Source organism: Agelaius phoeniceus, chromosome 1 (assembly GCF_051311805.1).
Source record: "Agelaius phoeniceus isolate bAgePho1 chromosome 1, bAgePho1.hap1, whole genome shotgun sequence".
NCBI lineage: Eukaryota > Metazoa > Chordata > Aves > Passeriformes > Icteridae > Agelaius > Agelaius phoeniceus.
The window spans coordinates 48,439,413-48,457,273 of record NC_135265.1 but is presented as its reverse complement, the minus strand read 5'-3'; the positions used below and the strand labels follow the sequence as shown (position 1 = coordinate 48,457,273).

General features: G+C 43.8%; 1 protein-coding gene across 2 annotated transcripts in view; it reads left to right on the top strand.

The window, feature by feature from the left end:
• The window catches only part of AOAH (acyloxyacyl hydrolase), a 73,714-nt gene extending 56,424 nt beyond the window's left edge, over window positions 1-17,290 (top strand). For both annotated transcript variants that reach the window (XM_077178457.1, XM_054630973.2), the window contains exons 17-22: window positions 2,428-2,600; window positions 4,981-5,039; window positions 5,120-5,179; window positions 6,731-6,827; window positions 10,661-10,737; window positions 16,956-17,290. In XM_077178457.1, the coding sequence (XP_077034572.1) occupies window positions 2,428-2,600; window positions 4,981-5,039; window positions 5,120-5,179; window positions 6,731-6,827; window positions 10,661-10,737; window positions 16,956-17,084 (595 nt within the window). In that variant the 3' untranslated portion in view covers window positions 17,085-17,290. The remainder of the gene's footprint in view (window positions 1-2,427; window positions 2,601-4,980; window positions 5,040-5,119; window positions 5,180-6,730; window positions 6,828-10,660; window positions 10,738-16,955) is intronic.
• The last annotated feature ends 571 nt before the right edge of the window (window positions 17,291-17,861 follow it).

Below are 17,861 nucleotides of genomic sequence, written 5' to 3'. Positions count from 1 at the left end.
CACCCAACTGTTATTTTGTGTGCAAAATGCAGCTCAGTGAAGAATCCCAAATCCTTCTAAGGGAACATGGTTCTTCCACACAGGATTCAGCATCCATTTCCCCTCTCTGAATCTAAACATTTTGAATGCCTCAAGACAGAGCAAGAGTGCTTTGGAAAGCTCCTGCTTCTATGGTGTTCACTGACAAGGAATCTGACCCAATTCAGCTTGCTCAGCACTGCAAGCATCAAGTTTGCCCTTCTCTTACCCCTGGGAAGCCAAGAAGGAGATGAAAGGACTATCCTAAGGAAAGGACCTGGATGGAGCCTTCTGGCTGCTAACGTGATTGCTTTTCTACAAGCAAAGAGCACAAGTAAGAGGACAAAACATGGGAATCACCAAAACAATGAGGGTGGTCATTAGTGCAACCTTCTTGCTTGGAAGGACATCCCCTGTCTTTCTTGACCTCACTTTCTGAACACCTTGTTCAGCTGGGCCACATCACCAAGACAGAATGAAAACTGTCCCAAGACCCTGCTTTCCAAGGTGGATGGATCCTTCTAAGGTTTTGTGTTGCTGAAATGGCTCCCAAGGTATTAAGGAGTCTTTTTTCCCAGCCCCACGACCGAAGAAGAAGTCGTGGTTTTCAGCCTCATCTCTGGTTTTCAAGGTTGTTTATTTTATCTAATAAATTCTTTTTCTGACCCGCTGAGGTCTGTCTGGCAGGTCGATTCGTGGCACACTGACCACCCTCAGGACGGTGTTAGCTTTTTATACTAAAAACTACGTGTACTTTATTTACAATAATTTTCCAATACCTATCACCTATGTTAGACAGTCTGTCTCTACCCTAAACCAATTCAGAAGTGTCACCATCACAGCAGAAGATAGAGGACAAGAAGAAGAAGAAGAAGAAGAAGAAGAAGAAGAAGAAGAAGAAGAAGAAGAAGAAGAAGAAGAAGAAGAAGAAGAAGAAGAAGAAGAAGAAAGACAGGACACACCCAGATTCCTCCATCTTGCCTCTTGAACCCCCATTCTAAATCCCCAAAATTCTACTTTTTAACCTTGTGATAAATTCATTATCATTCTACTCAAACCCTTGTGGCTTGTAAATCTTCACACAAAGTTGATAATTGTTTCCATGGGCTAAAATCAGAGGCACAGGTGTCTTTGACTCCGTGCCAAGGTCTCTGGGCCCCCTGCTAGGGTCTCGAGTCCTCCAGGGCAGCCAGAGGAATGTCCTGGGTTCCAATAGATGCTCTCTTGATGGGATGGGACAACCTTCTCAGGGCTGTGTCCCCTCTTGCTGCCAGCCCCTGCTATGGACACGTGCACCATGAGAGCACAGCAATAGCTCTCGGGTGGGAGAGTGCGTGAACGCTTTTTCTGTAATAAAGTGGTTGCTATAATAACATAACTAGAGCAGTGTTCTCCAGGCAGCCTGGGGTGGTTCTGCTTGTTTGTTTTTCTTATATAAATTGAAATGTATTTCAACTTTAGGATTTAATTTCCCCTCACACTCCTGCAGCATTTACAGCTAAATGCAAGAGGGAAAGGATAAGCCTGAGCTGGGGAATCTGGATTGAAGAGGTTCTCGCCTGACAATGAGTCACAAAATGTGGGCATTCAGTCCATGTGGAACACTGACACAGCTCCTGTACCCCAATGGACTATTTTAATCTTAGGTATCACCTCTCTCCAGGCTCACACATTTGTCCAGACCCCTCTCCTGCCCTCCTGGAGAGCTGTAGTAAGACGTGTATGACATGTGTATGACATCTAAGCTACCTTAGATGTTCCTACCTTGCATAATCAAAGAGTATGTTAAAGGTAAGGTATGTACAGGAACCCATGGGGAAAGAAGTCCTAAGAGCATGTTGAAGGAAAGGTATGTACTCCAAAGAGCACGTTGAAAGTAAGGTATGTACAGGAACCCATGGGGAAAGAAGTCCTACTTTCACCCAGCTGTGATGAGGGATTGGTTTTGCATTACTTCTTTGCTTGCTTTCTCTCTTCTTCTACTTCTTCCTCACTTATTGAACAATAAGTGCTTTGGTTTGGTTTTTACCTTGACCCCCAAATTTTCTTGCTCTTTTCTTCTCCTGTCTCACTGGGGAGGAAGTGGAGGAAGGAAAGCAGGTAAGCAGCTGTGTGATGCTTAGCTGCCCACTGAGGTTAACCCACAGCTGGAGTCCACTCTATAAAAAAGGGATTCATTTGTCTGTTTTTAGCAGAAAGATGGGGTAATGCTGAGGGAGGGAGGGAGGTTTTTATATCACATCTGATTTTGGCAATGACAAGTGAGAGACATCACAGCATTTTTCTAATGTTTTATTCAGCTGACTTAATGTGGAAGAGCAGCAGACAGAGAAAATGACACTGTTTCAGGTGCCCTTTTGGAGACACAGTATTCCTGACACAATGTCCTGTTGGCATCCTGTCCTTTAGGGAACATGACACACTGGCCCACATGACCACACCCAAAGAAATGCTCTCCAATGTGGTGCAAGCTCTGCGGTACCTGGACACCCATCTTCCAAACGGCAGCCATGTGATTCTAACAGGCTTGGTGGACGGTCGCTTCCTCTGGGATAACCTGCACGACAGATACCATCCTCTAGGTAAATTTGAGGTGTTGTGGGGTTCCTCCTGGTCACCGGCCCAGTCATGTTGGCTTCTCTCCCTAAAAAATCTATGAATCCATTGATGACTTCAAGCAAACCTGACAGAGTGGAGGAGATCTGAGAAATATGGGGCAGATATTGGCTGTGCTGCAGAAGTAGGAATGATAGCTCTTACCATTTCCAGTGCAGGACAGGATAGACCCCTATTCTGACTGGTTCCCTCACAAGTCATACCCACCCAGCTCCAAACCAGGCTCAACACATGTTTTGGTGGTGCAAAAAAGCTCTTCTACCACAGTCTTGGCCCAAAATTGTGGCCAGCCTGCCTGCATTACATCCTGATTGTTGTTACAGGTGGAGATGGGCATTTGGTTTACACTCACTGACTGGTGGATGTTGTATTAAAACTGGATATGGACAAAGGCAAAAGATTAGGTCAGAGGGTTCCAAAAGACTTTTTTTATATTAGAGAAATAAATTTTCTGCCAGCTCTGGGTGCCTGGCACCTCCTACACTAGCTATATGTGATGATTGAAACCTCATACTGTGTGCAGGCATGTTTTGGGACATTCCCTCAGAGTGTAAAGTGCTTTGGGGCATTTTTTTTCAGAGATTTGGAGGATACCTTTGGGATCCTGTCATCTCAGAGTGTGAATGGCACAGTACCTCTGACCATTAATAGACCACTCACTCCTTGGCTTTCTAGACCAAAAGCACCGTACTCACTTGTATTGGAGTAAAAGAATCTTTTTTGCATCTGACAGGCAGGAAGTAGTTGTCATAATGGTTCTCACCAGCAAAGAGAGACAGAAGCTAAATCACATCATTAAAATGGTAGATTACAACTTCAGATGATTTTGGCAACCACTGGGTAACACAGCTTGCAGCTGTGTTGTGGTTTTCCCAAGGTTCCCTAGTAATTACCAGTGGGTTCACATCTTTCCCATTTCTATTCCTATATTTTTCTCTCATAACCACTATACTAGTACCAATAAAAAAAAATTTAAGAAAACTAAAAAGAAAAATCTTACCCCTTTCAAGGCAGGGGAAACCTGTCATAATTATTTTTAGTCACATAAAACCATTTCTCCTCTTGAGTGCATGTTTATCACAGTGACAGTTCCTCTGACTAGGTATCTAATTATCACAGACAACAAGTAGCCAAATCAGGAGTGATTAACTATAGGATCAGTTGGAAAATTTTCAGAGGGACTGATTTGCCTTGGAGGGACCCAATTAATCCTAAGCAACATGTTTTGCAGCAAGGGATCCCTTCTGGCACATCCTCCAACAGGCTGTGAGCAGTTTTCCCCATTTGGCTGCCACTCAGCCATGACCAGACATCAATCTGTCTTTCTGCCAAATCCCTGGTCCCCACAACAGCCCATCCCAGGGCCTGATGCTTCAAGCTACAGAAATCTGGAACATCCAAGTAGCCAGAAGTGTTCCTAGATCTTTGAACTCCCCACCTTTTGCTTTCTGGGCAGCTGGAACTGCTGCTGGGTGATGGGCAGCTGTGTGAAAGGCAGGAAACACATCTGTATCAGGGAGCCTCTGCAAAGCAACCTGAGAAGCCCATTTCACTTGGGAGAGATTATACTTTGCAGTTCCTAAAAACAACAATAAGAAATTCCTATTTCAGCACTGCAAAAGTATCAAAGCCTGATGGGATGATCAGAGTACTACAAATAATACAACTAATACAAAAAAATGTGGCCATTTAAATCTCGTCTTAGTTGTAGTTACCAAAGAAGCAAAAAGATTGAGAAAATAGATCATTTCCCAACAAGCCAGGCTATTGCATAGCACAGTGAATTTTATGGAATATTAGCTGGGTGCTTGACTTGGTGCTCAAATTTCCTCACCCACAGAAGCATATCCACTTCCCTCCATGACAGCAGAATTGTTTCTCCCTTTTAAGGCTAACCTCTGCGAAGTAAATGCAAAACTCAGAGTGTATACAGGCACCCTTCAGCTTTGCAAACCCTGCATTTCTTTGGTGGGTGAGAGACAGGTTAATGGGGAAATATCAGCCATGCACTTTGGAGGCTGGCACAGGCTGTGATGACTAACCCCACACGTGAGACAAATCACCTATGAAAGGCAGCAGAGGGATGCAGGAACAGCAGGTGTGGGGCTCTGCACACTGCAAGGACACGGGCACCTTAGCAGGAAGGATGCCTTGATGCTGCCACCTCTATTGCACCCCAGCTCTGGTGGTGGGAGGGTCCCCTGGGCGTTGGGTGTGTGGTGAGGCTCTGGGGGTGCCTCTCCCCACCCAGGAGTGTAAGGCACAGTGTAAGGAATGCACAGGTGTGCAGAATGAAATCACATTTGGCCATCGGGCACACGATGTTTGGCTCCCTGTGCTTTGCAGGACAACTGAACAAGGATGTCACGTACAGTCAAGTCTACTCTTTCCTCGACTGCCTCCAGGTAAGGTTGGCAGCTGTAGCTTAGGAGCCCCCCTTTCATCTTGTTCTGCTGCTAAAGCCCCTCTCCTCATGCCTGCCCAGGTGAGCCCCTGCAGCGGCTGGCTGACCCCCAACGAGACCCTCAGGAATCTGACCTCGGAGGTAAGTCTCAATGGGGCTGCAAGGGGATCCCCCCAGTGCTCAGACACTCTGCCCTGGGTCTGAGGAGAGAAGCCCAATTGCCTCAAAGGTAAGATGTCAGCACAGGTTTTTTTCTTTCAAAGGTCAGGAGAAGTTGTGGAAACATCCACACTTATTCTTTCAAATGCCTCTCAGGCTCTGGGAGGCAGCATGCTCAAGTTAAGGGATTTGTAAAGGTATTCCTGTTACAACCTCTCAGATACCCAAATTTATGCTCAAGGGATGTGATCTCCCTGAGACAGAACTGTTCAGGTCCATGTTCTTTTAGAAGAAAATGTGCCTGATAAGAAAGGAAAGGCTTTTGAATCATGTGAGCTGTTGGTATGACAAGCCAGCTGCATAGATTTTTCTGGCTGTAGGATCAGGTCCTGAGAGCAAGAGCCTTACCCTATTTTCATTTGGGATTTGTGCTAATCTTCCTCAGACACATTTCTGTGGACTTAATCACCAGATGGTGTGACCAGGGAGCATCCAGGCTCAGTGCAGGAATGAGAACAGACAGAACAGAGATGTCTTAAAACTCAACCTAAAAATCTGGCTGCAGAAGTGAATGATACATAAAAACAGCCACTTATTTTCTTATGATACAAGCTGATATTTAATCCCAGCAATCCCCTGCAGCCATGTAAAAGGAGCCAGTAACCAAATGTTATGAAAGGTGTCGTCTTTGTGTTTGGTTGTATTAATGTTTGCATTCACTAAACAACAAAATATGACCTTAATTTCACCAAAGCTTACATATGTATTTCATTTTATGCCATGTCCCCCTTGACAGGGGGCCATTAAGCACATTCCTAAACCTTTGCAGGACTGCAGCTTATATATTCATACCAACAATACAGAACATAGAGTACATGTAACTTCTGTCCATGAACAATGCATATATCTGCAGGGTATGAATTAATCATTCTGAGCCCCTGTCTGAAACTAATTGTCTATGTTATTATCCAAACTGCACAATTTAAATATTTAGGAGATCCTGATCTCTGTTATGGCTGCAGAAATTACACTGGATGTATCAGGCAGACGTTCAATGGTGGTAATTTACTCTTCTGAAAGTAAGGGTGGAATTTGGTCTGCATAGATAAGCATTATCACCCCCAACTTAGTAATGGCAAGGATAATAGGAAAAGAGGGCATTTCTTTTGTAGAAAAGTTTTGAATTTCTTTAAGAAAGAGCTCCAAAAGCGAGAAACTTAGAATATTTATATAAGTGTAGGGGCACTACTAAAAGCAGTCTCCAGTGAAATAAACATAAAATTGCTGTAACAAACTTACGAAATCAGCTGAGGCCTCAGTGCAGTCCGTGAGGATGAACTGGGTACTCCAAAGGCTGGTGGTGCTTATGCAAGTCCACGTTCTGATGAAGAGCCTCATTTCACCTCCAGTCTCCCAGAAGCAAGGGCAACATTAGCTTTCAAATTCCTGCCTGCACATCAGTGACAAAAGCTGAATCCATGCAAAGCAACATGAATAGCAATGAACAGTCATTAAATCATTTGATTTTTGCAGAGAGCATTACAACTTTCCAATGTCCTGAAAGAAATAGCAAGATCTGAGAAATTTGCCAACTTTGATATTTTCTACATGGATTTCCCACTGAGACAAAGTAAGTTGTTTTTTACCCTGTCTTTCTCACAAAGCTTTTACTCAAGTTCTGGCCTGCTGATATGCTCCTCATATTTTGGCTCTATACCAGTAGAAGGGCAATACAGTCAGTTAGCCTAGGTGACCCTGCTGTCAGGGCTATGGCCAAGGATGTATCCTTAATGCCAGCTTCTCCTGGCTTCCATGGTTGCAGTGAGCAGGCACCTTTCCTGAGACAAGATCCCACCACTGCCTTGGGAACCCCAGCATCCCCACTAGTCCCAGCTGCTGGCACCCACCACCCCAGTGATGCACAGCACACTGGCCACTTCCTCTTGGGTAGCAAAGTGACAAGGACAAGAGATGTGCCTCCGCTAAGAAGGCCTCCTGCTTGTCCACTGCAGCTTCTCAGGCTGATGAAGAAAAAAAAGAAATCTCAAACCATATTGGTCTGTAAGGTTTGGTTTTATTTTTGAACATTGCTTTTAAAGCAGGTTTTTAGGCTGGAGATGTATACCTGCAGTGGTCAGAGTAGTCTTCATGAGATGTAGTTTACTTCATCACTAACTGGGCTTCATTCTGCCTCCTCTGGGCTGAGCAGTGCCTTGGGAAGGGGGTCTTTCATCAGCCATTTCCCTGCCTCAATAACACAGCCACCCTCTCACTGTTCCCAAAAGTAGAAGCACCTCTCCCAGGAATAACTGGCATATTTCCTATATTTCTTTAAACACCTACATACTACTGTAACTTTTGACTTGAAGAGCTTACAAAACTTGTCCTTCTGTGATCTTTAGTGACATTAGGTAAGCGCATTACCTAAATCACTTTCTTCTGAAACTGACACTTAAAAATAAATTAAAACACATGGGAAACTTTTGTCATTATGCATGAGCGTGAGCAGACAGTGCCCCTGTGGGGCTGGGGACCAACACCTGTCCTTGAGTCCCTGAATCAACTCTGTTTACCTTTCAAGATGCACAGGGGTCCAGCTTGAGGCAACACCCAGCATCAGCTCAAATTCATCACAAGAAGAAAGTCACTCCTTCTTTTTAAAAACAAGGATCAGCATGAAATGAATGAATGAGTTGGGCAACCAATTACAAGTAGATAGACAGTGAAGGGAAAGTAGGAAAACAGCTTTTTATTTCTACATCCAGCCTGGATCTCCCATGTTACAACTTGTCTCTCCCTCTCCCAGTGTGCGCTGCTGTGAAGAGACTGGCCCCATCCACATTGTCTTCCCACAGGCTCTTCCCTGGAATGGACCATCCCTGTTCCTCAGCCTCTGCTCCTGGGGCAGGAGCTCCAGCCCTCCCCCCCTTGGGGCCTCTCCCAGATAGCCTGAATGTTTACATTCAAAAAAAGAGTATATAATAATTAGGAAAAAAGCTTGATCTGCATTTCCTTGTTTTTACGTTCACATAGAGAGGTAGTTCCATGTAGTCCTTATTGAAAAATTTTGTCTGGGGACTGTATTTTAGATCCCAGCATGCAGACATCTAAATCCAAAGCCACAAAGGGACAGAAGCACCCTGTCAATGCTTTAAAGTGTACTTCTCTAATGCTTCTCCCCATTAGTGCTTAGCTGTCCTTGAAAGCACGAAGCAGCCGCAGCACGTAAGATTATTAAAAAAAAAATCTCCTTTTGCAGCTAAATCCCATCAAAATTCACAAACTTATTTTATCCTATCCTCTCATTTTATCCTACATGACCCAATTCAGGAAGCTGGTTCTGGGTCTCATGAAGACCATATGGAGGAGCAGGAGGTAAAGAAGTGAGGATGGGAGAGGCAGACTTTCTGTCCAAAAGTTTCTGTCAGAGAGGTGGGCTCCACTGTCAAGTTCATTCTCATAGCACAGAGTTTCAAGGGTGTCCAAGTCTCCTGGTGGCTTTTGCCTCAGCTACTTAATATTTAACAAGTCATTAGGATTTGGAATAAACTACCTGCTGGGTAGGCAAATTACTTTAATAAGTTAAATTACCAACTTTAGTTAATTTATTTGCTTTCACAAAAGGAAACATCTTAATATAATTTGCTGTTCTTGATTACATTGCGTTAAATAAATGAAGTAAACAAAATCACACACGCATATACAAACATCAGCTTTGAAAGACACTTTGCAAAATTTCCTGCAGCCCTGGAGCCAAGGATTCGAGCTTGCCATCAGGAGAGCTGTCAGATCACGAGTGTGCTCAAAAGCCAGCTAAGGCTGCTGACCTACTTTTCTGGTCTCTTTCTGAAGGAAGCAGCAAATCCTCCCCTAAACTCTCCAGACATCAAATATTTAGCAGTGGTTACACACTGAGTACATAGATTTCAGGCTGGCCTGGGCATATATATGTACATAGCAGCTCCCAGTTTTCTCTGAGTAAAATTTGAGTACATTAGCATTTATTCTAGATTTAGGTGGACACTCAAGCTCACAAGTTGACCTTGACTAAAGAAATTAGTGGTTCCTTTATGAAGCAGTGGAATAAAGAGGGGGATAGGGGTTGCTTGTTATGCCTTTCCCTTGATGTGGATAAGAGCAAGCTCTAGTCCAGTCCAGCCAAGGCAGCAAGCATCTCTAAGACAAGCTCTGGACATACACAGGTGGTGGGTATTTGCTCAGCTGCTCTAGGATTTTTGGAATTCCAGTATAACAGTCTAAATTGACCTATCTTGATACATATCTTACTTCCTCCTCTGCTGTTTCTGGCACTGGAACAGTAATCTCTCTACAGATGAACTACAAATGTACTAAAACACAGTACACAGCCTTGTACTCCATATACAGTATCACATATAAGGGGTTGGGTAAGTTCACTGTGCATCTGTATGTGCACTGTGTGGTGGAATCTAACGTAAATAAATATGTGTTATGCCCAACATACTGCAAATTTGAAACAAACCTACAAGCCCCATGTCTTCAAACAGGTTACTTTGGGCACTGCCTGAAGCATCACAAGCAGGTTTCTACAGTCAAAGCAGGAATATCGCCCTTCTGTGAATTAGAGTTAGCATGGGGACCCAGACATCACTTTTTGACACAATAGCCAGGGTCCAAAAACCAGCAGTGAGCCCAGATCAAACTGTGGTGCTTGAATGGAGAACATTTTCCTCCTGACAGGATGCTTGCATAATGCTATTAAGAATTCTTAATCTGTCATTATGAAAGGAATTATTGAATTTACAGTCTGTTAATGCCATATCCACTAGTTCCATGTTTGATCACTGCACAGCCCTTTTGAAGAGAGAAAGCTTTTTACTTCTCTAATGGCTCCGGGGCTTACAGCACAGCATCATTTGCATTGAATGTCACGCTTATGTAATTCAAAAGGTTATTTTGTTGGAGTTGAAAAAGACCACTTGGAAGATAAGTAACCAAAAATGACAGCCTGTTCATGCAGATTTCAGCCCATGTGAATATTCTGTTACCATCTCTTTCTCTAAAAAGTGCTGTTTTCTTGATCTCTACTTTTTCTTTTGCACTGCTGAAGATGCAACTAACATGGGAAATGCAAAAGTGTTAAATCAGTATTAAATAATTTACAGCTTTACTTGCTACAGCATCCATCTTAGTTGGGAGGGAAAGTGAATTGTTTTACAATCATTTATGTTCAAAGCACTTCCTTGCATAAATATCACAGAGGAAAGAAAAAAAAAAACCAATAAAGCCTTAAATACTGCCCCAAGGAGAGGGGATTGTACACACTATAGGCTCTGACAACTCTATGCGAATTATCATAATCTTCACGCAGAGCTGTCGTGTGCCTAAAAACACCAGCGATGCTTTGAGGAGGAGGGGGATATGTCTCTGGGCGGTGTCTCCGCGCTCCCGGGTGATAAATCCCTCTGCTTGCGCTCCTTGCAGCGGCCGAGGAGTGGCGCAAGATGGGAGGCGAGCCCTGGCAGCTGATCGAGCCAGTGGACGGCTTCCACCCCAGCCAGGTAAAAACCCGGCCCCGGGAGATGGGTGGGAGCAGGTGGGATGTGGGATCATGTGGGGTTCCGGTGCCTATTGCTGCCCCAGGCATCCAGCTGGTGTGCCACAGGGATGCAGATTGAGGGAATCTGTCTATTGTAAAGGAGAGAAAGTCATAGAATCATTTAGGTTGGAAAGACCTCTAAGATGATGGAGGCCAACCATCAACCTAACACTGCCAGGTCCACGAGTAAACCCTGCCCCAAAGCAGCACATGTTGAATACCTCCCAGGATAGTAGTGTACCCACTTCCCTTGGGAGCCTGTTCCAATGCTTGGCAACCCCTTCCCTGAAATTATTTTTCCTAATATCCAATCTAACATCCCTCTCCAGTGCAGTTTGAGGCCATTTTCTTATATCCTATTAATTGTTTCATGGGAGAAGAAACCACCCCCCACCCACATCACAATATCTTTTTACGTTGTAGAGAGCACTAAGATCTCCCCTCAGCCTCCTTTTCTCCAGGCTAAAAAACTTCTGTTCCCTCAGCTGCTCCTCAATAAGCCTTGTTCTCCAAACCCTTCCCCAGCTCTGTTGCTCTTCTCTGGACAAACTCTAGCATCTCAATGTCTTTCTTGTTGAGAGGGGCCCACACCTGACCACTGGATTTGAGGAGCAGCCTCACAAGTGCTGAGTAAGGAGGACAATCACTGCCCTAGCCTTGCTGGCCACACTATTGCTGATACAAGCCAGGGTGCCTTCTTTGGCCAATTTAAATGGCAGCTGTAGCCCAAGAACCAATATCTCTGATATTTCTGATGGCTGCACTCTGCTCTGAGTCCTGCAAGGAGTTTGCCTCTTTCCCTCACTAACCAGTATCGTGACCAAACTGGTCTTAATGCACAAAAACTGATCCTTGCTGCTTAGGCTGGCCAGCTGCCTGCCCAAACACCCGTGGGAGTTTTGCAGGATCAGGACAGTAAGGCAGCACTGCAGAAACCAGACAGGCCCCCACCAGCCCTGCTGCTGCCCTGCAGCCTCTGAGACTGAAGGTTTGCCTGTCACAGTCTGGAACAAAGATTCTTTTTGAAGTTATACTTTTAAATTGCTTCTGCTCAGCATCTACATCTTATTACTTTTTCACTTGCTTGCTTGGCCTCCGAGGACAAGTTGAAGGAGAAGGTTTACAGTCTGTTTATTACAGAAATAAACAAAGGGGAAGGAGAAGCAGCTGCTCCACTGTAAGTCCTTGCTAAGGTTTGATAATCTAGCGTGAGGTTGCCTGGTTCCCACCATGCTCACTTAAAATTAGGGGTTTTTTGACAAAAACACATGGAGAGTGTTCTGCAGTCAGCTGCAAACAAAGCCAGTTGGTTTTCTATACACCACCTGAAGGTGTCAAACACATGTGCAGAGAAAAGCAGCAGTCAGTCTCCTTTGCAAGCAAACCCCACCACACTGCCCAGCCACTTGGTAGCTCCCCCTGCTCAGAATTATGGGGGGATTTTATGGGCCAGTTTTATGTTGTGGAATAATGCCCTGCATGTGTTGACTCCAAAAACCCCATCTCCATATGACCCAATGTGATGCTGCTTTCCACACTGGGAAAGAGCAGTCAGTGGAGAAGCACTTCCACGGGAGTAGGGTGCAAGCACTGATGGATTCCAGCGTTTCAGCAGCTTCTCCATTGACTGTTCTGTCAATTAAGATAGGGGAGACCTGCAGGGGGAAAGTCCAAAGGGAAAATAGATGCTTTAGGTGCTATCTTTTACACTCATATTAGTCACTCAGGGCCACACTGTGCCTTGCTTAGCCTTGCCAAATTACAAGATCCTCCTGTTCAAAGAGGGACTCCTACATAGCAAAAATTCCTGCCTGTCTACTTTACAAGTACCAGGAGACAGCTGCATAAAAGTATGAATTCACAGCATGGGGATGTGGAGAAAGTGTGCCTTGATTTTTTGCTGCAGGCCTTTTGCAAGGAAGCAATTAGAGAAAACCTAGCAAATGAAATGAGAGTAAAAACAGTGAAGAAATAAACCCCATTCCCAACCCTTCCATCATCTGGGGAAACTGCACTACAAAGTCTGGAGTGCAATGGAAACATTTGCATTATTTTCTTTGCATTATTTTCCTGTCTTTCCCTGGCCTAAGGCTGGCCTGAGGTTTCTTATAACCCCCCCTTAGCACCAGGCCACAGTGGGAGCCAGGCTTGTCATATCACAGCTTTTCATCCAGCCCCCGGCCCACATCCTGTATCCCACCAGCAAGGTAGCAAGGAGTTGAAGGCAGCAACTACTTAACAGGATCCTTCCTAAGCCACAAGAAAATTACAAAAGGACATTGAAGGGCAGCTACAAACCTGCTTGCAGCCCCCAGAGTGCTGAGCTACAGGATGCAGTCAAGCACTGCCATATTTCACTCCCTCTGGACCTGGCATCCTGCAGTGGTTATGATCTCTCCCTCCTGCTGCTAGCATGACGTTAATGCTTTTATAGGTACATTTTCCCTTACAGTCAAGGTGCCAGCTGTAGATATGCCTCACTTCAAGTGAGTTATTGTCCTCCTAGGTTTTATTAATTAGCCTTATCCAAACATCCACCATTGTAAATCCATTTTTCTTTTCCTGTTAGAGAAGTCTGTTATCAACATACCACTGTTTGGACTGAGATGTTGCACTCTGCCCCAAGAGTAACTCTCTTAATAAATAGAAGGGGAAGTATGAGCAGAGACTGCTATTTTAGAGTATTCTTAAGGAAGATGATAAACAATTCACTCACTCCTCATACAAGTTTTATTTAAAGTTTTACTTTCTCCTGACACAAATGCCTCTGGCCAGGTATGGGTTTTGTAGCACACAGAGCTGCCTAGCGGGAGAGGATTGATTCCATGCAGCTTGTCAAGTGAACAGAAGCTCTTGCTTCCATCCCTGCAGCTATTCCCACACCTCACAGGCAGCTTGATAAATACAACAGATACCGAGCCAGCGCATTTCTGCTGAATTTTCCCTCTGTAGATATCGAAGCACCTGACAAATATTTTCCAATTTTTAGATTGAGAAGCACTCTAAGGAAAGCATAAACACCTTAGCTCTTGCCTTCAATGCAGAGAAATTTTGAAGTTTGGGATGAAGGAACCCCTCTCTGTGCCCCTTTCAACCCAAGGCTGAGCTGGCAAGTTGTGATCACTAGGTGATCCCTAATCACTGTGGTACAGCAATGGGCAGGATAAGGTGGTGTCTGTTGCCAGCCCCTGAATTTCACCTGCTGTTTATCCACTGTATCTTTAATTAAAAAAAAAAAAAAGCTGTCTGCTGGTATAAACAGGGCAGAAGCAGGTATCAGCACATATATCCAGGAGTCCAGAGGTCCAAACATTCTGGAGGGATGTGGGAAGGAATTGAACCTTTGTAACTAAAGCTTGCATAGATTGCAAGGAGAAGGAAAAGAAAATAAGAAAAAAAAGGCCCCACTTTCCCTGTCCCATAAGAGCTATGGCAGTTTTTCATGCATTGGAGAAAGGCTAGGTTAGGCACTCAGGCAGGAAAAACTAGCCCCTATGGTCCCCAGGCAATATTTTATATGAAAAAATTGTGAAAGATGGGATAAACACCAAGTACTGATTTGTTGAGCTGGGCCCAGAATCACATTCTCTTCCTGTAAATTTCTTGTGGGAAAAGGGTTTTCCTGCATGTTTTTTTTTTAAGTTGCAAAACAGGAGGGAACAAACAAAGCACTCATAATTGGCATAATTGCATTTCAGTAAAGTTTCAAAGCTAAAATTTACCTCCATAAAGTTTTTCCAAAACACCCAGGATGGAGGTGGAGGAAATACACACTATTTACTTTTAACACCTAAAAGTAAAGTGATCCACTCACTCCTCCCAAGTTCCCTCTAGAGTATTTTTGAGACACCATTCACCAAAGTCCAGCTTGGTCGTCCTTGGAAAAAATCTGACTTTCCCTTCCCAGTGACTATAGAGGGAGCCCAGGGATTTTCTTCAGCATCTTCTCCTTTACTACAAAATTTCACTGCAAATCCTTGTGAATGCCAGATGGCTTCAAGGACACCACGCTCCTCTAGAACAGTCGATTGCTTTGTTTGGATGACAGGGCCATGCATTTCAACAGGATCCTGCATAAACGGCTCCATTTCTTGCTTTTGTGATGTTTCCAGGGAGAATGCAAAAGCCCTGAGCATCACAAAATGGAACCAGAGACGCTTGGAAGATTCTTAATGTTTATGTACAGGCAGGAAAGCACAGCTTGAGTGTGATTAGCTTCTCCTTTTTTCTTCCTTAAGTCATGGCAAAGCACGTTCCAGCCAGAAATAAAGTGGAAAAGCTGAAGTGACGCATATCAGATGAGTTGGGTATTTACACTTGGCTGAGAATCATGCCTATCACCTGTTTGGTGCAGAAGGGGAAAGCAGATAGCCAGAAGCTGCTGAAAAACCACAGCTGCCTCCCAGTTGCAGTCACCTAGAGCTCTGTGAGGAATGGGTAATACTTCCTTTAAAAACTTGCTTAGGGGTTGTCATCTTCACAACAACAACAAAAAGATAATTGCAAAGCTTATAAAAATTATAGCACGTCTCAAAGTACAAGAACTCTGGAATTTAAAAAAGACCTGCAAGAAAGCAATTTCCAGAGTCACAAATCCTTCTCTGTCTGCTAAACTACTCATCCAGAATTAATTATTGAAATCATCCAGACGTCAAGAAATTATGTGTGCACAGAACCTAATTCAATTTAGGGCAGTCTAAGCACACATACCTTAAATTAGAGTCAGCATTAGTCTGAACACTGTAGAGCATACCTCCAGTGGTACCTTTGCAAAGGATGTAGGGTTTCTTAAACCACCCACCCACCCACCCAATTAACCAATCCCACCTATCCTGCTAAAAAAACACATGGAAGGTTTAGGGAGGTTTGTGAAGGAGGTTTGGAGGCCACCATGCCAGAATGGACCACTCTGACAGGGACAGGTCTCAGCCCCCTGGCTGTCATAGGGTGTCCCAGAATAAGATTCACAATAGAAACTGCAACCAGGAGAAAACTCTAATGAACAAACCTCCACTATCCCTCTTCCCTGCCCCAATTCCTTCATTAGCTTAACAAGACTTTGAGAGACCAGAGTCTAAGAGCCTACCCCCCACAAATGTTACTCTTTGTACATGAGCCCTTAAATAAAAGAACAATATTTGTCTTCCAGCCCATCATTAGAGCTTCTTTTAAAGCACAGGATTAAAAAAGTAGCACATAAAAATTTGCCACATGCTCCAGTATCTTCCCAAACTCCAAAACAACAGTACTCAAATAGCTTGATTTCAAAAACCCACCTTGGCCCTTAAAAAAAAAAAGGCTTTGTTAGCCTTATTTAAACCTCATAACTACAATCAATATCAGTGTGTTGAAAAGTTTGGGTTGAAAATAAAGTTCTCATATGGGCCAAATATTACTGCAGGTCAGGAGTATAATAAAAATGCCTTAGAAGGGTGTAAAAACTTGGACAAGGGAGACTCAGGCTTTTCTCTCTGTCCCTTTCTGCTACCGCTGATGTTTTTCACCCTGGCAATACAGCAGATAACATTTCTCTTTGGTACATAACCTCTAGGGCAAAAACCTCTGCGAAAGCTGGAGGGAGACTGATATGGAGGAGAAAGGCTATTCTATCATTCTGCAGGTCTCATGGGGAAAAAAAAACCTCTGAAGACAACCCAGTAGCAGGTGCAAACTTAGAGCATCAGACACAGTTAGTTATGAAACTGGAAATAATTGGGCCTCTTTTTCCTCAACACCTGTGGTTTCCTCCCAGGAGAGCACAGAGAACATTTATTAGAAGTACCAAAGGCATTTGGGAGCATGAATTCCTTTGGACTTGCAAGAGTTTTATGCATTATACCCAGGTGGTGCTTTTGACATACTTTCAAAATTTTTCACTGGGAAAAAAAAAAATCAGACTTCAGGGCTTTTAAATAGCAGTTTATGGACTAGACACCATAGGCATCTGGAAATGGTTGGAGACAGACATGATTAGACAAATGACAGGTCAGGGAGTTGCAGATATATGGCCCTCACCCTATTTTTACTGTTCAGAAGGATTTAGACCTGCTCAAGGAGCTGGAATGGGGTATTTGCTTTGGTTAGAGGTTACATTCCATCACATGGTTATACTTATGGTGGGGTCTTCTAAACTCTGGCATTATAGAAGCACAAGAAATTGACAGCATTTGTGGTTTGCAGATTGCTGCAGCCCTTGGAACAGGCATTACCTGGCAGAAGGCACTACACGAGTGGCCTCAAGTGCTTGGCAAGGAGAATCCATTCAACGACCAGATTGAAGCCATATTCAAAGATCAAGGTGGACACTGACTTCCCAGCTGCTGGAACCCTTACGTGATTGATGAACCAAGATGATTAAAGACACACACAAAAAGGGGGGAGAGGAGGTTATCAGAGCCAGTAGCAGTGGACATAACACAAGAGCATTCTTTTCAGTTTGTATCTCACCTGCACAAGTAGACAATGTTTTTTCTGTGGAGCTACAAAAATAAAAATCAAAGGATAGCTGCCAACTAGACCATTTATTGTACCAGTTTGAAAATCCATTCTTCTTCTTTCCATATACAGTAAACTCCTATCCCTACCTAATCCTTTTTCCTTCTGCAGAACATTTCTAGGTTTTCTATTTGTAGTGTTTCAACAGTTAATCTGATCCCAAAAGGAGAGGGGGGGATCCCAAACTCATTATGTTGCTATAAATTGTGTGTATGTAATTGCCTTGACTGTCAATACATTATTTAGCTGCTATTTGCTTATTAAAGTGTGCCAGGAATCACAAGGCACTACAATTTTGATGTGCCTGGCAGCATCAGCACAGGCTGACTGAGCACAGGTTCTCTTTCCCCATTAATAAGATATTAGGTTGACAACACTTCATGTATTTAAAAAGCAGGTTGCTTTTTCAACCTGTAATGTATCTGTGCTTTTTTTGCTCCTTAAGAAAAATAATATGCCCAGTCCTATGTCTTTTACAGGCATGGCCAAGGGAATCACTGAAAACACTGGGCAATCCTTACTCCATAGGCAGACTTGAAGATGGAAAATTACTGCATTTTTTCACCAGCTTATCCAATGCTCTTAGCAAAA